The sequence below is a fragment of the Pipra filicauda genome, unplaced genomic scaffold, assembly GCF_003945595.2.
Source record: "Pipra filicauda isolate LSUMZ 115617 unplaced genomic scaffold, ASM394559v2 scaffold96_size2947999_pilon, whole genome shotgun sequence".
Taxonomy (NCBI): domain Eukaryota; kingdom Metazoa; phylum Chordata; class Aves; order Passeriformes; family Pipridae; genus Pipra; species Pipra filicauda.
This window is the reverse complement of record NW_024105164.1, coordinates 2155647-2178963: the sequence shown is the minus strand read 5'-3', so window position 1 is coordinate 2178963 and position 23317 is coordinate 2155647. Positions and strand designations below refer to the sequence as shown.

Here is a 23317-nt window from a genome sequence, read left to right as displayed (position 1 = left end):
TGCATATTAGGAAAAATTTCTTCACTGAAAGTCAAGTGGTAGATGCAGCAGTACCATGCTAATGGGGGGGTTGGTTGGTTTTTCAAATGTGAGATTAGCTAATGTGCTAAATGAATAGGAAAGTGTGAATTAATGGACACAAAATAAGCTTTGCTTATTTAAGAAGCCAAAATCCCTAGACCTTTAGAACAAAACAGATATTTATTTAACCAAAATAATTAGCAGAAGTTAAAAACAGAAGCTACACAAATGGCTTGAACAAAGGCGCAAGTTCTCTCCCAAGTACAACCATAATTGACTCCATATTTTAAAGCAAAACAAATGGTGTTTTAGGACTTCCACAGGAAGATTTTTTTTTTACACAAATCTGCCAGGTTTTACCACTGAGCACAAGAACTAGCTGTAAGTGTGAAATATGCTCATTTTCTTTGTGCGAGTCTACTAAAGCTACAACAAACTATCACTTGCATTATACTCTAGAACATGTTAAAGTTCACTGGAAGAACACAAGGGATTTGAACGAGGCTGTAAAGGAAGTCAGCATCAAGGATCAGGTGTAAGTGACATCTCTGGAAGATCTGAAAGACTACACAGAGGCCACATTTGCACATTAAAATACACATTCTCCATTGGACTCTGATGACTCTTCCAGGACTTTGAAGACACCCATTTTTTCCTTTTTCATTTTTTCAGAGGTCTTCATTTGATCTAAGATTAAAACAAACAAAGGTCAACAATAACAAGTGATATAGCAGACACATTTTTTTGGGGATTTGGAAAACAAATTGATTAAATCATTTTGCTCCTTCATCAACAGTTTGCCACTAAGTTTGTATTTGAAAATATTTTTCAGTTGTATACTTCTAGAAAAAAATTCCAACATCTCTGGCTAAATCTGAACGGAAATAAACAGTTCTAAAAGCTGCCTGAAATGGTCTCATTTTCCAGAGGAAAAAAATCCAGAATGCAGTAAACCTATTTAGTGAAATTACTAGGAGAAACAGAAAAAGTTACAGCCCTGATAAGTAATATTCTTTTCTAAAATTTAAAGACCTGCAACTTGTTTTCCTAGCACTTGCCATCACTATGATGCCCTTCCAGTGAATTTAAAGCTAATAAAAAACTATTTATTCATATAAAATGTAATAATTATGGCTTATCAGGGTGGAAGGTGGCATTTCAGTTTCTAAAGCATTAACTGCAGTTAGTGTCAGTAAATATTCAGTACATAATGCTAGACTAATATCTTCGTATTAACATTTTTTGACAACTTTATTATAGTTATTTTGCTAGTATAGCCAAGAAATAAAAAAGCAACCAGGATAAATATGATGCACACTAATAACACAAAATAAATGGCACCTTCTTCAACTTGAAAAGAGAAATTAGATTGTTTTGAAGTCTGAACTTGTAAAGATAAAGGTAGACCATATTATCCATGCACCAAGAATAATTTTCTATATTAGCAGTCAGTTAACTGACATAAGCAGTTTTATAGAACAAGGTCTTAAACTTTTTTCCTAAATTATATAAAATATAGCAAAAATTTCCTAAGGCAGATTTATTTTATGCAAACTACACACAGCACACTTATTTACGGCTATAATTTTTACTTCTAAATTCTGTAATGACTGGGTTTTTTTCTGCATCTGTGCATTGGGGATTGTTCTGCTAAAGATGCTGAAGGAAACCAGGCATACTAAATCTATTAATCTTACAAAAGCATGTTACATCTATGAACTGAACAAGAATTTTTGCTCTCTCAGGAAAGTTAAGGCTTTTTTAATAGTATTTTGGCCCGATCAAGCACGAGAATTTGCAGACAATCTCAAAAAAAAAGTTGTGGTTTGGCTGGGCTTTTTTTTAAATAGTTGATCCACTGACAAGCCACGGTGAAAAGCTTGATTTATTTCCCAAAAAAATGTTAGACTATATTTTGAAATACAATCATATCAAAATAGGTTTTTAAACAAGTTTGCTGAAATAAACCTTTACTAAGAATAATTTCTATTTTGATCAATTAGAGCAACTTTCCTTGAAAGTTGCTTTGCAGAACACTTCCTAATCTATGCTCTTCATTCACAGTATGCTCAGGGCACACTATGCCTGAATGTGGTTTTCTGGAGTAATTTTAAGTTCTGTTATTTCTTCTTCAGCAAACCATACTGAAAATGTCAGCGAAGGACCATAAAATATCCTTTTCCACATGAACAACACAGCTGTAGGGAAGTGAAGCTATGGCAGCTTTCTATATGCTATATACTATAAAGACTCTTACAAAATATGAATTTACTGTTGAATAAAGAAAACAGATGAAAACTCAGACTTACCAATAAGATCACTTCTATCCAAAAGTAACTCTAGATCTTTATCACTTATTACTTTTTCTTTAGATCCTTTAACCTCCCTGTTGAAGAAGAAATAATCTTTCTTAATACAGATAAAAGCATGTTAGTATTGCATAGTCAGTTTTGCCACATAGCAGAATCCCTAGGACATTCTTTCTACTAAGAAGATCCACATACCACTTCCTAAGACAAGAGAGCTATTGATAGCTGCTTGAAAGCTACTAGTTACAAACTCATGGTCCAAGAAAACATGAAATCTGCATACCTCTCATAGTCTCTGGATTTCAGTAATTCTATTAATTCCTGAGGGTCCAGGCAGCTCTTTGACTGTGCCAGGCCAGATTTGCCACCTTTAAACTGATCTGTAGAAAGAAGAAATTTTAAGAAAGTACACAGAGACTGGAACAAATAATGTAAATAGTTAAATCAATATTGGATGCATGTATTGAACAAATTACTCTTGCAAATCAGAATTAATGCTATGTTTCATTGCTCTAGCCCTCAGATAAACACACCTTACACTAACAGTCTAACTGGTGAAAAACTCAGATGACATGAAGGTTTACATGCAGGCCTTTCACTTTCTATGATGTGTATGTATTTATATATATAGTATGCAGAAGAACTGATTGAAACACCAATTCAACATGCACACACGCACACACAGAGAAGAAAAGCCTTCAGTTCTACTTACAGCAAAAACATTGTAAATAAAGTTAGATGGTGGATGCTGAGGTTTGTTCCCTTTGTATTGTAAGCTGGTTGAAACAAAGTAAGCAGTATTAACCTCGAGACAGTAAATATGTGAAAGGTCGTGGTTTGCAGAGAGACCAGCCCTCAGTTTAATGAAACAGACAGACATGACAAGATAATACTGTGACACAGGCTGGGTTCTTGAAGACTATGCTAGTACCTATTTACAGCAAGCCTGGATGTCAGTCCAAATAACCCACATAAAATATTATATACTTCAGTATATGGCAGGAATATACTATTACAGCCCATTCTGCACTCATCTTGCTCATGTGCTCTTGTGTGCTCATTGTGCCGCTTTGGTTTTAACTTCAGTTTGGACCATAATCAAATCATTAAAAAACCCAAACCAACCAAAAAAAAACTTACATTGGTCAATAACATGCCTATAAAAAGTCAGATGGCAGTCTCAGCAGTCATACTAGGACAGCAGTGGCAAAGGCATTACAAAGAAGGCTAATGCTAGGATAAAGTAAGCATCTAACAAAGATTAGCTAACATAATCCAAAACCACAGACAAACCACAGCTTAGGCTTGACAAGCATTGCACCATGCAGTAGGCAGTTAGAGGTGTGGCCTTTTTGCCCCTTTATGCCCTCATGAAAATGCCTTTTTTTCCCCTTAATATGAGAATATAAGAACTATGAGAAGTTTTTAACCTCCTAATATAAGACTAGTTACTGTTCAGAAGCCCACACCAAGTCACAAGAATTGCAATTTTTCAAGAGAGCTTAATGTTTGAAATTGCTACATATGCAGAACTACAGTCCAAATGTCAGAGTAAGCTGCAGAAGCAAAGCAGAATTCATATAGATTCTATATGAGAAAAATTTATCCCTGAGACACCTCAAACCAATCACATTCTAAAGGCTTTTGAGTATGACCAGCTATATAATCAAGAATCACCACTGCCCATCCATGAAACCAAGGCCTATTGTTCTATTCAGCACTGTTTCATTGTTCAAACAGAACTTGTCTGTTGTGGTTATACCAGACAGGTGCAAACAGGACGCTGAAATTTGTTACAGCTTGAGATTTGAAGAAGTAACACATGTTGACATGACATCATAAGAGACAGATACTAACTTTTGTGGATTATCAGCTTCTCCAGCTTCCTCTTGGCAGCAGCTCTCTCCACAATCTTCTGGTCAATAGTATTTGCTGTCACAAGACGATAAACAACTACTGGCTTTGTCTGGCCAATTCTGTGACACCTGTCTTGGGCCTGCAAGTCTGACTGGGGGTTCTGAGCAGACAAAGAAACAAGTTAAAAACAATTCAGCTACGCCATTATCCTTTTTTAAAGGGACATATCACAAGCAGCATTTTCAATGGTGAGCTGAGAGTCAGAGCAGAAGCAGTAGGCAGGAGAGACATTGTGTAATAGAACTCTACTTGACTCTTGAATCTTTTGACTCTTAAGCTCATCCATGACAAGCTCTGCTGCTGTAGCTGCACAGGCAGAGGAACCCACCAGCTTGGGTGCTTCTGCACCCTGTGCTGCAGTTTTCACCATACTGATGTGTTTAATGAGAGATTTAGATTAGAGTTTTAGTTGTAGGTTTGTGGAAATTTTTTTTGAGAGTAAGAAAAGTATTTTAAAAGTTTTCAGGCATTTCTAAAGGTGCTTTAGCTCTTCTGAATCTGAACAGTCATGCCAACAGCAGCACTGTCTACTAAAACAAAGTGAAGAGGTCCTCAGTCATTTACTTCCATAGCTCTCTTCTTCCCAGCCTCCAGACATACAGGAACAGTACAATCCTAGCTAGCTAAAAATCAAAAGAAGGAAATGTATCTGCAACAGAAAAACCCTCCTGCTTTTTGGTAACTCAGAGGCAAACAGGCTAGTTTTAGAAACCAACTTGTGATGTTGTATTCAATAATGTAGGACTTTTCAAATGAGGCTGCATTATCTCACAAAATGTTTGCACACACTACATACTATTATCTTCATGTAACACCTCTTTAAAGTTATAGAAATGGTCTATGCCATAAGGGGTTCGTAAATGATTGTCAAAAGCAGCAACAGAGAAAGAATTGTATGACACATATCACTAGGTTTAACAATCTGTCAACATACCCAGTCACTGTCATATATGATAACTGTGTCTGCCGCTGTTAAGTTAATGCCCAGGCCTCCAGCTCTTGTACTCACTAAGAACAGGAAGACTTCAGGGTCAGTGTTAAATTGATGCATCTGGAAGAGAATTCATCCATTAAAAAAAGCAGATGGATCCAACACACCATAGCTTATCTTTTATTTTGAGAGACCTACATTTAAAAAGATAAAATACAGCACAAGCTGTCAGAGCCTTTAAAAAACACTGCATGCACCTGGGACAGGACAAGACCAAGAAGTGAAACAACTGTGTTTTCTTATCTTATGCTTCCAATCAGTGAGATGTCTAACACATAGAGTGGAGATGACTACAGTGAGGTATGGTCCAAATTACATTCACCTCCACATGATCTATCACCCAGTGATGAGCAAGGTGTCCATCGTCCAAGCTGGCAAAGTCTAAAGACATAGTTACTTCTGGATACAATGAGAGTCTAATGCCAACATGACTGTAACTTTCAGCCACTCTGGTAGAAAAACGAGAGTGTATATAATTTTCAGGACTTTGATCACAGCAGAGAAAAAGAAACCATTATCCCACACCCAGGCTCTCTAAAAGACCCATAACCTCTGGGATCCCCTGGACACTAGCAAATCATGGAACTGAGAAGAGCCTTGCTGAATTTGCAGTACAAAATTCTACCAGCTTAATAAAAGTCATTATAGCTTGTTGACATGTTAGTTAGCCTTTCCTCTTTACAAATCAGGTTTAACAGTAGCAACCTCAGTGTTTAGGGGTTCAGTTTTCCTCAGCCACATCAGTGGCACAGAAAAAAAATGTGGAAACAGAGTATATGAGCACCCACCAGTCCAGGCATACCCCAAGATACTGGTGTGTAGCACACCTAATTGCTTTAGTATTTCTGTGCTGCAGATATCAAAGCAGAAGTAAAGACACTTTTCAACATAGATGTGTTTTGCCTATTAAAGGCTAAATACTGTACAAAATCATGTTCCAATGTCAGAGGGACAAGCAGAATTTGCTAACACTCTTGAAGGGCATGTACACCTACTTACATTTTCTTCTCTCTCCGAGTAGGACATAGAGCCATCCAATCGACTGAATTTGAAGTCTCTCAGATAACAGTAATCCATCAGAATGTCAAGCATCATAGTCATTTGTGAGAACAACAAGACCTACAAAACCAGAAAGATTCCTCAATACAATTTTTTGTTCATAAGGAGACAAGTGTATCTCCTCCCTCCCCCACCCCCTTCAGCAACAAATCTTTAGCTTTACCTTATGTCCTCTCTTCTTCAGTTCTGGAAGCATTCGGTCCAAGAGTAGAAACTTGCCTGAATTCTTTACTAGATCTTCATCAACCTTGGAACGGGGAAGAGGGGATCATATATTAGGAGGGCAGGATACCAAAGGCTTCCCCAACTCAGAAGCATCAAAAACAGCTGTCTGAAAGCCTCTCACTGAAACAAACGTGCACCACCTTTTTAACTAAAAGCCTAAGACTGGAAGCAACACTAATTTCAGCAAACGACCTTGAATCAGTTAAATCATGATAAAACTAAATTGAACCCAAAATTGGGCATTTTATATGCCCAAATAATTTAAAAAATAAAACTAATTAGTTTTCATCCCATTTCTAGAAGGAGAAACCCTGATGTTGTTAATTTTTCCTCATGGAAGAGCGCTGATGTTTCTTTCCCTGCTTGTAACTAAGGCACAAGGCTTCCACCTACTGGACACGGAGGCACCGCTGAGCAAGTTACTATGCATCAGCCAAGAGGTAAAAGTTCACAGCACAAGTTTCCACACTGTGGTCTTAAACCCCTCTTCTGCTCAAGAGTTTGTCAGATCTAATTCTTGCTATGGGCCAAGAGCAGGGATATAGAAACAAACTAAGGTTTGAACCATACAGCAGCTACCTGCATTTGGCTGAGCAGGTACTAACTCCTGCAGGTGGTGTCAACTGTCAAAGAGTCTGCATTTTCTACACATTAACTAATTTTCCCTCACCCCCCCGGACTGGGGTATCTGCTTTTTATACACTAACTTTACACTGATAAACTTGCTTGCTCCTGAGTGGAGCTGAACCTGTTATCACAGGTAAATAGGAAAACATGACTACACATGCCCACAAACGTACATTTAGAACGTGCACACAATGCCCAGTTGTTCCAAGATTCTTCCAATTTAAATTACTTCATACTTTCCTATATTGCCAACTGTTTTGTGTAGATTAAAGTACCATCTGGCCTTTGTGATATAACTTGGATTCTTCCCCTTTTGAGGAAGAGAAGGGATACTGTATTCTCTAAGCAGACGACTCTGTTGTACTTGGTTCAGTCCTTCAACAACTCACACTTAGATGTTACCGCTGCACCTCCTGCAGTGTGTACAATTTATGTCATGAACAGTTCACCAAGGGTGAGCATGTTTCAAAAAATAACTCTTGTGAGGAGATCTTGAGGCACCTGGAGTCAACGGAACCCAGCAACTGTATTCCGCAACTTTCCCACCAGCGGAGGAGCGCTGCCATAGTAAAGGACACTACGGCATAACTGTGCAAGGACTGAATAAGCACAGAGGCTGAATGGGCCTCTGCAAGTGCTGCTGCAGGAAGTTTCAAATAATGATTCAATATACTGCTGGAATTCAACAGGGAAGCATATGCCAAATACATTGAAAAGGTCATTCTTTTACTGCCATCAGCTCACAGTCTATTGCTTTTTAATGCCTGAAATAAATTTTCTCTAGTGCTTTCAAAATATGTACCTTGAATTGTTGTGTAGCAGGATCCAACGGATATTCGATGAGATAGGGGTGATTACAACACTTCCTCAGTAACATCATAATATTCTGCAGTTTAAGGTTCACCTCGGAATCCATGGGAATGCTCACTTCTACCACTGGCCTTGAAAACATACATCATCTTATTAGTACTGAAAGTGTCATTATGCTACAAATATTTAAAATAAAAAAAAAACACAACAAAATCAAGCAGTGGATTCACATGCTGCATCAAATGTCCTCAAAATCCCTCAGAATTAGTAAAGCTATTACCAAACCAAATTTTTTATAGTGCCACACTTGGCAATGAAGGCACAGCAATGTGCCATTGCTGTTTTAAAATACAAAAGGGCAGTCAGTAGTAATTTGCAGAATTTAGCTTGTGCAAGTCACCCAGCACAAAATGGAACAGAACCAAGCCCTCTCCAGAACACATGAAGAGATCTCCTGTGGAGCAACACATAAGATATTCCACAATCAGCTCTCTGCCTATCCCATTTCAGTCACAGGTAGACATTGCAGGATTCACAACAAAATACAGCTACTGAGCTCTTCTACATTTAAGTACTGGTCTCTGACATAGATCCATACATACCATAAAACTAATACAAACATATTTAATTGTCTCTTCTTGCAAGCCACACTGGACTACAGTAAAAATCTAGCAAAGTGAATGCATTTCAACCCTAAAGATTAACCTGGTTTTCCTTATACCCAAGGGACTTTCAACCAATTATGAGCCACTAACAGAAGGAAGAAGTAGGGGACACTTGAAGTGATGGCATTTGCCTTCCCAAGTAACTGTTACATGTGATGGGTCCCTGCTCTCCTGAAGATGGCTGAACATCTGCCTGCTCATGGGAAGCAGTGAATTAATTCCTTATTTTGCTTTGCTTGTGTGAGCAGCTTTTGATTTCCTTGTTAAACGGTCTTTATCTCAAACCACAAGTTTTCCAGCTTTCACTCTTCCGATTCTCTCCCTGATCCCGCTGGTGGAGAAGTGAGTGAGTGAGTGGTTGTGTGGAGCTTGGCTGCTGTCTGGGGTTAAACCACAACAGTGTCCTTAAGTTAACTCTAATGAGTCAGTGAGTGATGGTACAACCTAACCATTGTTATCATAGCTCAATGAATACTAGGTAAAATCAAAGAAACAAAGCATAAAGCTTCAAGGATAGTGAACAACTAAACGCATTCTTCTTGATCAATTTCAATAAGCAAAGCTCTAGAAGCAAATTAAGAGGGAAACAGACAGTATAATAAAGACTCTTTTGGGGCAGGCACCTCTCTTTTTCTACTTCCTCTTGCATTTTGCTGATCAGTCTTTCCAAGTCATCAGGTGAGCCATTATGTTCTTCACAATAATCAACCACTTTTCGACTACGGCGTTTTGGTCGGCCTGTAGGACTCAACTCAACTACTTCTTCCTGTGGGAAATGAGAACGTTTCCATCAGCAGCAGTTTGCTTCAGACTCGAAGGCCTGTGCTGACCCAAGAATTCTCAAAGCCAAAAAGAGGTCTCAGTGATGTACATCATGCAAGACTTACTTAGACTCAGAAGCTTTGAGTTTGGCTAAGTAGAAAACGCAGCCCAAATTTTAAACTGTAGATTTTAGATTGTAAATTTTTTAATTGTAGATTTTGAAAGTTTGTTTGATTTTAAAAAGCCACATTAACACCTTTTAAGCTGTAACTGTCAATTTTATGAAAACTGTGTTCTTTTCCCCCTCAAGCTACAAGTAATCAAGAACATATTTACACTTATACTGTTTTAGTTCTGTGCCCACAGGCCTATCACAGTAACTGCCAAAATAGATAACAAAAGGATCAGACTAAAAATTTAAGCAAAAAGGGGGTCTAGTTACAAGAGTAATGAATACCAGTGTGGTTTCACCTACAAACTACTAATAGCAAGCACATTTCTAACATCTGTATCAGCAGATACCTCATTATTTCCAAGCAGTTTCCTAATGGTGCGGTTTACAATGGCAGTATAGAAAATTTCTTGCTTCTTTGCCAGCGGTGCATATACCACAACTTCTCGTTTAGGAGGAACCTCCAGAGCAACATCAGATTTCAGTCTTCTCAGTAAGAAAGGTGTCAGAATCTGAAATGGTGAGCAGATGTTACAACTACTCAAAACTCTCAACGTGGCTAGTTTAAAAAAAAAAACAAAAACAGACAAGACACAAACAGGCCTACTAATGTAATGCTATTTTGCCAATTTAAGGCAAGGGAGTTAATTTGCATATATATTTGATTTTTTAATATGGATGCCTACTCCAAAACTTTCACTCACATGCTGGTAATGACGTGTTGAAACAACACATCCATTGCCATTTTAAAAATCTTGAAGTGTTTAGTAAGGGTGTAGTAGTAACTACATTACAGACCTTTCATATAAACTCCAATAACTGAAAGTAATTTTATTATGAAACAGCTCATTTTGCTTGTTATATTTCCTAAATCAAGTTATTCTGGAAAAGTCTCAAACCTTTAACCAAAATAAATAAATAGTCATCAACAATTATATACAGAAGACACAGTTTAGATCTCTCACTGTCAGCCTTTGACGGGAAAATGATAGGTCTGTAAGCATTTACTTCCACACACCCTCTTAAAAAAAAAAAAGCTTTGAGTGTTAGCCTGAAGACAGGCACATTATGTAACTAGTTTGTCAAAAGGTATTCTGTTTGACACCTAAAAGTTACATAACTTCTATCAAAGTTATCTTTCAACAAAATACATCCACCAATTAAATCTTTTGACAAACTGAAGCCTCTAAACTGTAATTAAGTATGACTAAAGTCAACTCAATTCCAGAATAAAAATGAGTAATTATCAAAGAGTTATATTGTTTCTTTAGCATTTTTAAGTGCTGTAAATTGAAAAAACCCCCACAAGTCTAAGGAAGTCAGAAGTGCCACAACAAAAACTTCAGACCCAAAATTCAGCTCCACAAACAAGATTTTTAAACACTTCATAATAATGGTTAGTGCTAAAAATAAACCGTGAAAAATACAACACAAAGGATAAGTGAAAACCTGATGCAGCATATGCAAGATGTTTTGCTCCCTTTCTTTAGCAATAATATCTTCAGCAGTTTCTGTAATGCTGGTAATATCAAACCAGGATTCAAAGCTATAAAAACAAAAGAAGGGAAAAAAATTGGTACCTTCGCAGCTATTATTCTTCATTATTTAAGTATACTATTCTTCTCTTATCCTGTGATTTAAGAAAAATAAAGCCCTAATATCCATCATGAATAGAAGGTGTACAGGAGGAATTTCTGAAATACACCTGTCAATTCAGATGCTTGAGGTTGTAAGTGATTTGTAAAAATACTTACATTAAGTTGAAATATTCACTGTGATCTATTATATTCAATCTAGTCTGTAACTTTTTCCAAAATTAGTCTAAAGACTGTCTTGGCAGTGGTTCTTCCACCTGACCCCTACCACTGCAGAAAAGGACCTGTGGGTCCTGTGTCTGCCAGCCTCACACAGCTTTCTCCAGCACCTCAGGAGAATCTCAAAGCAGCACCAGGCACTTACGGTAAGACAAACCTCTCTCACCACAAATGCTCAAGTCTTTGCTCAGAGTTGAGCTTCCACTATCATGGAGATGACAATTAATTCCTTCCTTTCTGAAACAACTAAGTGTGAAGCAAGGCACATTTCAACAAATCACACCAAATTACAACCATACCATAAAACAGCTCTTCACAAGCTGATATAAGTTTAATAATTAAAGAGTCACAATAATGCTCAAACAGAACAAACAGAGATAGTTCCCACTATCAGACTGCAACCTACCTTTTCAAATCATCAAACACATCTGGCAACAGGAAGTTAAGCAATGACCAAAGCTCTGCCAAGTTGTTTTGCAGGGGAGTACCAGTCAACAGGAGTTTATTGTCTGCATTAAAACGTTTCAATTCTCTGATAAGGCGGCAGTTCATATTTTTAATCCTGTGACCTTCATCTACTATCAGGTATTTCCAGTAGCACTGCTACAAAAAGGAAGGGTATTTCAGTAAATTTTAGCTTTATTTCAGCAAATTTTAGCCTTTTTTATTCCATCAAAACAGGGGCCAAATGAATTAAGCAGCAGTAGTAAGACTGATACTGCCTCCTACAAAGATTCTATTTACTGTATTTCACTGTGCCACACTCCTAGAGCTGAGTCCAAACAGTTAATGCCATACATCTGCTTCATGGTGACTGCATTTAGTAAGCTTAGGTGGTTAAAATAAAACTACAAGAAACTCAACTTGCTGAATGAACCATTTGGATGTTAACCACAATATTTATACACTATAGTTTTTATTCCAAGCCTCCCCAACTACCACCAATAGAAAGGTAATGAAAATAGCAGGTAGGCTGTAACTATCTGCTTACTTTTTGGATAATGTTCTGTTTGAAGAACTTCTTAAGCATTAAATTCCAGCACTACTCTACCAAGGAAGCAGAAGCAAATGCCAGCGCACATGCTACAGTATGACACTGACTGTACAGGCAGCATGCGAGTTTTTTTACTGTATTCAAAAGCAGTGCTGCCAGCGATGAGGCACAACACTGTCCTAGGGCTTCCAGGAGCACTCAGATACCTGCAGGGCATTTCTGTCTCGCATCGCTATTTCAAACGAAGTAATGACCACGGGATGGATCTGGAGTGATCCTTGTCGTCCATGGATTTTACGAACCAGTTTCCGACGCTCCTGCTGAGCTCCATGATAGAGCATCAGTGGAATCTGTAAAAAGGAGGTTACAAGTCAGGCAAACTAAGCTCATTTTTAACCTAAAGAGAAGACAGTAGAAATGATGAGATCTCTTACAAGAAGGCTGTAAATACACAGCAAACCACGGCAGTGTGTAGTAACCACATAAACACCACAATTAAACCAATGTTCTATACAGAGAAAGTTTCAAGGCAAAGAATTAGAATAAAAATTAAATAATTTGTGCTTTTAAACCTAAGGAAGAAAAAGAAAAGTCTTAATTTCTTTTACCTCTGGAGTAAATCTCTTGAATTCAGACATCCAATTTGGAAGAGTAGACAAAGGACCACATACTAAGAATGGACCAGGGACTCCTCGCTCCACCATCAGGGCTATTGTTGCAATACACTGGATCGTCTTCCCCAACCCCATTTCATCAGCTAAAATGCCATTAATACCATTTTCCCAAAGCATCTGCATATGCAAAAAAACAAAAGTAAGTGCAAAAGAATCAACACACCTTCAGAAAAAACAAAGATCTTTAGGAATGTACTACCCGTGGAAACTCTACTAGGTCCATTTTATATTACAAATGAGGACGATTCCCTCCATTATGAATAAATACAAGTATCTGGTAAACCCCAGATATTCTCATGTAGATGTATGCATTCCAGCACCATATGCCTGACTATGGTGCAAGAACACAGAACAGTATCAAAGGAAAGTATGTAACTTAGTGTTATATCAAAAGGCACTTCACATTATATTATCCCAGGTTTTACTCATCCCAGCTCCAAAACATTTACTTAGTTTCCCTCTCTAAAAGACCAAGTTACTGTGCTGATGTTTCAGTTTTATGTAATCAAGTAGCTTCTGTGGGCATAGCTATCTCACTACAGGAAAAAGGTGCACCTCCTGGCCAACACAGCCACCTGCTCCAGCCACAGTTCTTTGTGCAGACACTGCCCATTCTGACAAGCGACAGAGCAACCTCTCACAAAAGAACAGAGAGGAAGACATAGAAGTTAAATCTCATCAACAATTGCTCCATACCCTTAGCCACTCCATGCCTTCCACTTGGTACCACCTCATTACACCACCAGTAAAAATCTTTGGCTGCTGAAAAGGCACTGGTTGTCCATTATATTTTCGTACTGGATCAAGAGATTGTTTGGCAGTGTGTCGTACAGCTTGACACAATCTATCCTTAATGACACTATTTGAGTCTCCATTTTTCTGCAGGTCTTCTGGATGCAGGTTGTCAGAAGAGCTTTCATCCTATAAAAGGAAGTTCAAGGAACACATGACAAGTGGAATGCACATCAAAGCCCAGCTAAGATACGTTTCCTGAATTTACACCACCCTTAATGTACAGTGGAGTAAGTCAGCCCCTGACACAAAGGCTTCTTTTGGGCATCTGTCAACTCAAGAGCAGACTTTTTAGATTCTTTACTTCTTTAGAACTGAAGAGCAGTGACAGCTACTGAAGCTATTTGGTTTATAATTTTCCACCCATAAAGTAAGCAAACTTAAAACCTTCCTCATAGCAGCCGGCACTTAATGCAGCTATTTCCCTTCTGGAAGTGGGTTCTAAAGAATGTTGGGAAGCAATTCAATTAAGCATGTAGCTTCTGAACTGCAGCAAAAGCAAGAGAGACCTCACCCACTATCTCCACACCTAAATGCTTAAAAATTTCTTAAGGTCTTAAACACCAGTACAAATACTTTTTAGTAAATTCCTATTTCTTTTATTTTTGTAACTACAGGCATTCTATAAAGTATAAATACATTCAAATTCAGTCTTTTAAAAAATAAAATTAGAAATTCACCTTTGATTTCTGAAATAAGTATTTAAGTGCATTCACACCACCTTTTTAAACTTTAATTCAGGACTTCAGTAACTAGCAGAGATGTTTATTTACAGGCAAGTTTAGAAATATGTTATAAAGTATAAAAAGCCCTTCCTCCCTTTGGGCTTAATGCACTTTAACTGCAATAATATGTGCTGACATACCTGATTTTCCACTTTACTCTTTTTTGCCACTGATAATATTTCCTGGAAACAAAGGGGAAAAAAAACATGCTTATAGGCTTTTCAACCTTAAAGGCTACTATAATTTGTATTTTATGTGACCTTTTCATTTATTCTGCAATCTGAACATATTTTAAAAGCTTTCCATGCAACACCATTAATCATACAACAGCCTCTAAAACCAGACCACACACCAGAGAATACATCTCAATTACAAAGGGTAGCTGAAAATTCAACTGGCAATGTAGACTCTTCACAGCTTGCCTCCCTAAAGACTTGAAAAAACAAAAGAGCATCCAAATTCTACAGGTGTCAAAACATTGCTTGTTACATGGACCTTTGTTGGAAGAAAGTCATACCTCACAGACAGACTAGAGATGGCTGATGATCTCTGGTAGCAATGTATAAGAAAAAGGATTGCTCTAAAATAGAGATGTCACAGCAATTGCTTGACCCATTAAAAGTTGTGCAACAAAAATCCAGACAAGCTATTTATAGTTAAGGCCTACCTCTTTGGACATAATTTCTGAGATGTTATATGTTCCATCTTCCCTCCCCCTCTTCTTTTTTGCACCTATAAAGATAACATTTGAGTTTATATAATGCATCAAACATTAAAGAAACCAAAACCACCAGTATTGAAAAAAGGCAAAACCTAATGCATCACCTGATTTCTCCTCTTTGCCATCAGCGGGGTTTTGACCCTAGAAAATAAACATAGGAAAAGGTTCATCATCTTATGACTCTCTATCATGACACAGATAAAAAGATGTAATCAGACTCAAACCATTGCCTTTGAAAGCTTCTTGAAACAATCCACTATTAGACAGTTTTCAAAAATAAAGCAAAAGAAAGGCTCTGTTTATCTTTATTAGTTATTCAGTAACTTGGTTGAATAAGCAATCATTGCTAAAACAAAAAAACTGCTGAAAACAAATTGAAACCATTTTCTCTAATATTAATTAGTCAGAAACATCCTCTTAAGATGACTGCCATGGTATGCAATTTTTAAGCACTTTTAAACAATCTTATTTATTATGGTACGTGCTTGCAACAAACGTGGGTAGAGCCCTTCCCAGATCTTCGTTTGCGAAGCCCAGCCATGATTTATTATGGTTAAAATATATATGGTATATTAGACAGATTCTACAAGTAAAATACTGGCTAATCAAACTTACTTATTTTAGCTACCTCGATCAAAACTAGCATTGTAATTTCTCAGACTTTTAGTCAAAAAGTTGCATAAAATAGCTACCTAATCTTACCTTGGCAGATTTTAACATCATCTCTCTCTTTTTTTCTAACTTCTCTTTCCTCCTCTGTTCCTAAACAAAATAAAAACCACACACGCAATTCTTATCTTTTCATAACACCCACAAGAGTACTATCCATTACAGAAATGATAACAGGTATAGATTACATTGCTAATACCGAGTTCCATGTACTTTATAGACTTCGTTTTTGCAATGTCACTAAAAGTCTCTGTTCTGACACAGCTTAAAATGATAAAGCAAAATTTGGACAAGAAAGTACAACTGCTCTGAATTGCTTGTCAGTAAATGCTTTAAACACTTAAATACAGTAATTTAGGAAGATTCCAATAAAAATATTCCCAACTGCAAAGTCGTGAAGTTCACATATATTGCAGTTAGTTTTCCATGTATCCAGTTTCCCTTTAAGTTCTACGTATTACCACTCATGTTCATTGCAGAACAGACAGCAATGTAAGTAGCCTAGAATGTCTTTAATGAAGAAGTGCTTTTATGTCTTGAAAAACTTAAGATTCTCACTCCATCTAGTATTTCTACTTGCTGAAAGCAAAAGGATCCTGGAGAAAGAGATAAGAGACCTCGGTATTTCAGATGGAGCAAGACTTAGTACTGAAACACTCACTCTAGAAAGGAAGTTCCTGCAGTCTGTCAATGTCCCTTTTTGGAGAACATTGTCCTCAATCTTTTCCTAAGTTTCTCCCCCTCTCTAATGCATAAATTCTTATAAGCTTGTCCATAAAGGTACAGTTGAGAAAGTCAAGATAAAGCTACATATGAACTCAGCAGCCCATTGATTAAAAAAAACACATAAAACTGTTTTATGGAAGCTATTGTTTGAGAACAGCATGGCCTCAGATCACTGTAATTTATAAACTTGTTTGAAGGAGGCCTACATTAGCATGTTGAAGGCACACCTCATCCTCAGCTTTCAGTAAATAACACAAACAGGTTACTAAACTTCCTACTTCCCAATTCTTTGCATCTTCTATCCTCCCTTCAGGTCTTCTAGCTCCCTTAAACTTCATTTCTTATTTCAAATACTTGTTTTCCTAGCACTCAGGCCAAATGAAGAATTGTAAAGGCATCAGTTCCACCTTTACTCTGTGACTTGAAAATCATAATTCATGCTCTTCCCAGTCTGATTCATCTATTAACTTATAGAACAAATTCTGAATACAATGTAAAGCACCACTTCATTCCTGTGCAGTAGGGTCCAGTAGATTTTAATGTTACAAATGAAATCTTAAAAGCATTTTACTTTAAACAGCTGGATGGCAAAAAACCCTCAACAGGCAGCACCTTAAAAATCATCACTGCAGATCAAAATACACCTACCTCTAGTTGCTGCTGTTCCATTTTGGTTAGTAAGAATTTGGAATAAATGTTGCTTTTTTCAAGCAAATGTTGAAGCCTCTTATAGCGCATTTCACTTGATTCCCTGTCCCAAGAAGAGCGAGCCTGCCCAACAGAAAGAGACATCAAGTATTTATAGATACTTCAGAGTTAATGTTTTTAATATAAATGGTTCTTCAGGATAACTACAATTGTGTCTCACACACACACTCCCTTTTCCCTTACAGCCATTATACATCTTGGATTCGTGATTGTATGGACTCACATGCAGCTGTGAAGTGCTGCAAAATGAAAGTAACTGAGGGCTGCATTCACTTGCATATGCACCATACAAACACCCCGTGTAGCAGCACATGGAATTCAAGGGCTCAAAGGTGCTTTAACTCCAATTTATAGATTTAGAGCAAAATGAAATTTAAGTTTATTTGGAGTCTGCAAATTTGTAAGGAAAAAAACCCCACCTGGTAAATTTCAGCACAGCTTCCCAAGTATTAGTTGGGACTCCTCCATGTGCCATTTGCACAAAGTTACAGTTTCTCATTAAGAACAAGATATTCAGATAGCTATGAAACTATCACACTCAGTTTACAGAGCTCAACACAACTCCCAATGTGAAAGCAATAACTTCTGCTCGCTTTGCTTACAAAATCTAGACACACTTTTCAAAGTAACTTCTGCTGAATTAGTAATTTAGAAGTTTGCAAATTACTCTTCAAAACTCAGGTCAAGACTCCCCCAAAAAGTAAAAAAGCATGCACCTTTACAGATTCATCTAACATTGCCTGTCAAATTGAAATATCAAACAAGTCATAGAATCATCTAGTTTGGAACAGACCTAATACCATTAAGTCCAACCATTAACTAGCACTGCCAAGTTCATCATTAAACCATGTCTGTAAGAGCAAAGTCTGTGCACTCTTTGAACGTGCTTCCAGGGATGGTGGAATCATCACTTCCCCAGGCAGACTGGACCAATGCTGCACCAGCCTTTCAGTGAAGAAATTTTTCAGAATATCCTCTCTAAACCTCCCCTGGCTCAACCTCTTGTCTTACTGCTTGTTTCCAGGGAGAAGAGACTCCCTCATCAGTCTACAGCCTCCTTCAGCTGGTCGTAGAAAGCAAAAAGGTATAAATTAGCATCTCCAAGAGAAACCTCAGAGAGGCAAGATGCAGAGCTTTACATGATGCTTATCTGTGCCATCACCTTCAGAAGAAACTGGGGGAAGGGCACACTAAGATAAAGACAAGGGCATCTTCTGAAACTTAATACACAATAGGCAGGTAAATGGGGTATTTCCTGAATAATGAGACAAATTGTGTGACACTGAAAAGGTGGAGCACGTTTCTCCCCCCAGAAATCAAATCTTTATTTTCCACAAGGCATTCTAATCAGGTAGTTATCACCTTATTCTTTTATGCGAGAAAGATCTATCTCCACAATTTCTCTGGGGGAAGAGATTGCATTCTCGTGATTCTTCATCCAGTTTTTATTTCCTTCTGCTCTCCCCAATCCAGGTTTCACCTTCAGATGACAAGTACCTGAGCTCAGAAAGATCAACTCTTGATGGCAATGCCAAGAGAGAATATAATTAAAACTAAACTACTCATTTAGCAAATTGCTATCGCTCATTTTTTATTGTAGTGAACACAGCATTCTTCCATTAACTGGTCAAACTGAAAGACTCCTCCCTTGACCAACTGCAAAAATTTCAAGGGGAAAAAAGAAAACTCAAAGATGCACAGCACTGAACTCGTGATATCTCACTTTAAGTGAAACCTTCAAGCCTCATGAAAGTGGAGGTTTCTTTCCCTTTGACTGAAAAGGTCAAAAACTTGCCACTCTTTTTCATCACTCTACATTCATACGTATTTGCACAGTGGTATTTTGCCATTAGCCCTCAAAAAGGACTAGGAACTCTTTTGTTGAACTGCTGTACAAATCACCTGGTGGGGGGTTTGCTGAAGTGACAAGCATAAGAAACACAGAAGCTGCCCCCAAAATGCCAGTAAGCCTGAGTTAACTACATGAGTAATTCCCCTTGGTCTGACTGGCCCCAGATTGCACAAAGAAAGACTGACAGAAGCACAAAGGATAATGGAGCAATAACCCTTGCTAGAGGTAAGTTCTGTGGATTCTCAAGAAATGGAGACAACTCGAAAAACACCACAACTCTATCACATTATAGCATTGCTACAGGAGTGGTTGTTGTGAAAGAAATTCTAAGTCCTTTTCTCAATACTTCCTGTGCAATGAGATAATTTGCTCTACAAGGGTTTCCTCCTCCTTTCATCCAAAAGAATTGCCTGTAAATTTTTTGTTCCTAGTCTGACTAAGGAATACTTGAAGTTCAGACAGGCTGTATCATCATTTACTGTTTGCAACAAAGAATATCGTGACACTTCTGGGAGAATCGGTACTATTTTCTAACTACAGTATCACAGAATACTGCATTCTATAAACATGTCCTTATAAATTCCAACTTTTTGTAGGGAAAAGAGTAATCAAAATTAGTTCCAAGCTTTAAGAGATTGGTATTTTTCATGCCCTTAAAATAATGCTTCAATTTTTAAGACAGTGAAAAAAACATATCCACTTCACTTCTAAAGTATATTGAGTAATAGTACTACTGCCTTGAACTAGAAGATCCTTAAGGTCCCTTCCAACCCCAACCATTCTATGACCCCTTAGAACACAATTCCCCAAAAGAGCATTTAAGAGAATAGTTCTTTCAAGTTTGTACTCTCATACTGATAATTTTTATCTGCACAGGTCTGGGAGCATCATGCTTTCATATTCTCTCCCCAGAACAGACTGGTTAGTATCCATCAGTGCTTAGCATCAACATATGAAAACATTCACAGCAAGAGAGAAATGAAGCACACACCACTGGCTCTGGGGATGTACCATTTCCCTGAAGCAGTCTGTATTTCCTGTAACACAAGCAAACCGAGGTATGCAAACCAAACACCGTCTCCCAGGATGATCACACGTACATTTCTCCTGGCAGCAATGCCAAGTCAAGAGCAGCTCCTGGACAGCTGCATGCAGGGAAATGAAGCAGTGCAGACCAAGAGAGTGACTGGCATAAACCCGATCCTTTCAGCTGGGCTTTGTAAGCTAGGCTACTTCCTCGATGCAGTTCTGCATAAACTATACCTGCTACCGAAAGAAACACATAACCGGGCTTAATTCTGGAAAAAATAAATGGAATTTATACAACTGTTCTGGAGAGCTCCGCTCAAGTAACTTGTTTGGTGGGGTCTTTTTAACTAAATAAGGACCACAAGGAGGGAAAGAATGGTTATGTACACATACAGAAACACGAAGAGAAAAAAATTGTCTTTAATGTTTCAGACAGAAATTCAGAAAAATATGAACTTACTACCCTTTCTGAAATCAGCTCACTTTAAAGGCATGATACCTTACATTTTTTGGCTCAGAATAACAAAAGCAAAGAGGCAGTCTTCTCACTGCAAATTTCAATGCGTACAAAACGCAGCAAGCTTCTTGCCGTTAGCCTTTAAAAAATAAAAATAAAAATGAAAGCCTCCAGGGGATGAGAAAAAGGCGCTTGTGCGCCAGTCACCGCCCGGCCTTTGGCAGCCGCTCACGCGTGTTTGTTTTGAAACCCAAGGAGCCGCACGGCCCGCAGGCACCCTGACAAGCCCCGCCGCGCGGGCTGCCCTCACCTTCTCCAGCATCTGCCGCTCCTGCTCCAGCCCCGCTGCCTCCAGCTGCTCCTCTTCCTTCAGCATGGCCGGCGTGATCACCGCCTCTGCCTGCTCCCCCATCTCGGCTCCCAGCGGTTCTGCAACGAGCGCACGGTTACCCTGGGTGACCCCGGGCCGGTCACTCTCGGCCCCCCTCGGCCCCCCCCGGCCGCCCCTTACCCTCACCCTCGCTGCTTCCTCCGCCGGCCTCTCCGTTCCTGGCGGGCATCGCCCCCGCTCCGGCACCGCCGCTCCCGCGCGCGCCGCCTCAGCGCCCGCCTCGCGAGAACAAAAACCGCGCGCTGCACAAGCCCCGCGAGAGGACGCGCCACTCTCGCGATGCCGCCCCGCCCCCTCGGGGGCCCGCGCGGGGGCACTGCTGGCTCCTGGCTGGTTCCTGGCACGGCCGGGCACGGCGCCGTGCTCGGGCTGCTCCGCTCGGGCTGCTCCGCTCCCGCTGGAATGGGCTGCCCGGGGACGTGGGGGAGACACCGTCCCTGGGGGTGCTTGAGGAAAGACTGGACGTGGCACTGAGTGCCGTGGTCTAACTGACGTGGTGGTCTTCGGTCACAGGCTGGACTCGAAGATGTCAGGGCTCTTTTCCAAGCTGTGATCCTGTCCGGCGCCCATCGTCACCTGGACAGCGGGACACGGCACCGCCTTGTCGGCTCCGTTAGTGCAGGGGCCTGGGCACTTCCTTGGACACTGCTGGCTGTGCCACGAGAGGGCAGCGGAACCCTGGAAACCCGGGTGGAAGCTGCGCTTCCTCAGCCGATGGAAAACGCTCTTTCCCCAAACAGGGACTGCCTTAAAATAAATATTTCCAGTGTTCAGAAAACAAACACTTTTGCTTCACCTAAATAACGCACAAGCTGTCAAAATAACCGGGCTTATCACTTCGAGTGCTGTGCTGGTAATTGTTCGCGCCTGTCAAATGGATCCCTGTTTTAATCCTGCTCCACGCACACTGCGACCAGCGCTCCTGGTTCTAAAAAGAGACCTGGAAAGGGGGAAGGAAGAAGAAACAGAAACACAAATCTGGTAATAACTGAGGTGGATGGCATTCTTCTCATTCCCAAAGCCTGACAGGCCGATTCTGGATGTCATAATATGGTTTATGGCAAAGTGATTCTGCTCTCTAAGGCATAGTTGAGAGGTTAACTGGAGACAGCGCTGCATCCATTTGAGGGAAAGTTAGCAGAGAGGAATGTTATTAACCCCCAATAAAGTTATTTTATTGGCATTGTGGCAATTGAATGCAGGCTTTTTCAAGCTTCTGTTTCACTAGCAAATATTCTCAAGGCATCACAGTGAATAAACAAAGAAAACCTTTCTTTTCCAAGGCACCTTTAATTCTGTGAGACCTAAGGTGCTTTCCAAACTATACCATTAAAGCCGAAAAGTCACCTAGATGACAACAGAAAGGCATCCAAGCTGGAATATGGCTTCAGTGGCTCTGAATATCAGTTGCAGGCAGGAAACAGGGATCCCAAAGATGTAACTAGAACTTAAGGAGCACTTGCAAAGATTTTGTCTGAGATACGAACGTTAACACCTCTACTACTTAAAAAAAACCCAAAACAAAACCATAAAATTTTTGCTGCTCAGAAATTGTGAGGAACAAATATATGGCTCTTATCCAAAGAAAAAAATAAGCCTCTCAGTAAAATACGTAATAGAATACAAATGTTTCATCTCATTCCTGCATCCATACGTGTTATTTGGTAACATCATTACAACCATTTTTAGAATTGTGAGACAGACCTACTCCACCTTACCTCAGATTATCACTTAAATCAGACAACTTTGTTTCAGCCATTTCCTGCTCTGCCCAACACCTTTGTCTGCAAGCTCTTCAGGAGGAAGGGATTTGCCTGTGGGTAGTGGAGTTGTGGCTCCCTGTGGATGGCTCAGCATCACAACTGCCATTCATTTTTGCAGGAAGAGACTGTGCTGCTGTGCAGTGACCCTTGTCGTCCATCCCACCACAGCTGCTGTGGCTGTGTCCACGTCCATGTGCCCATGGACCCCCTGCTATACCCTGCAACAGGAGAGGAGCTCTGTTAGCAGGAGAGTATTTATCTGCCTTTGTGTGTGCAGTGTGTTTCTGTGTTCAACCCGTTGTAATTTAGGGATAGAATGTTATTTTCCCTGTTCATTGGTAAGAGTCATCAGAAATAAATGACAGAATGGTAATTAATTAGCCATCTCTTTGGTGACATTCTTATATCCAACATCCACAAAACTTGATGCAGTGAAAGCTTTGT

The 23317-nt window shown here is 39.3% G+C and overlaps 1 protein-coding gene across 3 annotated transcripts; it reads right to left on the bottom strand.

The window, feature by feature from the left end:
• Positions 1–182: 182 nt before the first annotated feature.
• On the bottom strand, positions 183–21360 carry HELLS (helicase, lymphoid specific). 3 transcript variants are annotated; one of them, XM_027719540.2, is made up of 22 exons: positions 21237–21354; positions 21030–21148; positions 17322–17444; positions 15981–16040; positions 15383–15419; positions 15225–15289; positions 14698–14739; positions 13737–13961; positions 12975–13157; positions 12573–12716; positions 11779–11975; positions 11008–11104; positions 9909–10070; positions 9248–9390; positions 7952–8090; positions 6461–6544; positions 6238–6357; positions 5182–5298; positions 4188–4347; positions 2614–2710; positions 2331–2407; positions 183–708 (listed from the first exon to the last, which is right to left on the bottom strand). In XM_027719540.2, the coding sequence occupies exons 1-22, from the start codon at positions 21277–21279 to the stop codon at positions 611–613; spliced, it is 2532 nt and encodes an 843-aa protein (XP_027575341.2). In that variant the 5' UTR covers positions 21280–21354; the 3' UTR covers positions 183–610. The 3 variants fall into 3 exon arrangements, with proteins under 3 accessions (XP_027575341.2, XP_027575322.2, XP_039233846.1); XM_027719521.2 differs by having other exon boundaries at positions 21231–21237; XM_039377912.1 differs by lacking the exons at positions 183–708; positions 2331–2407 and adding an exon at positions 3043–3106 and having other exon boundaries at positions 2619–2710; positions 21237–21360.
• Between the last annotated feature and the right edge of the window lie 1957 nt (positions 21361–23317).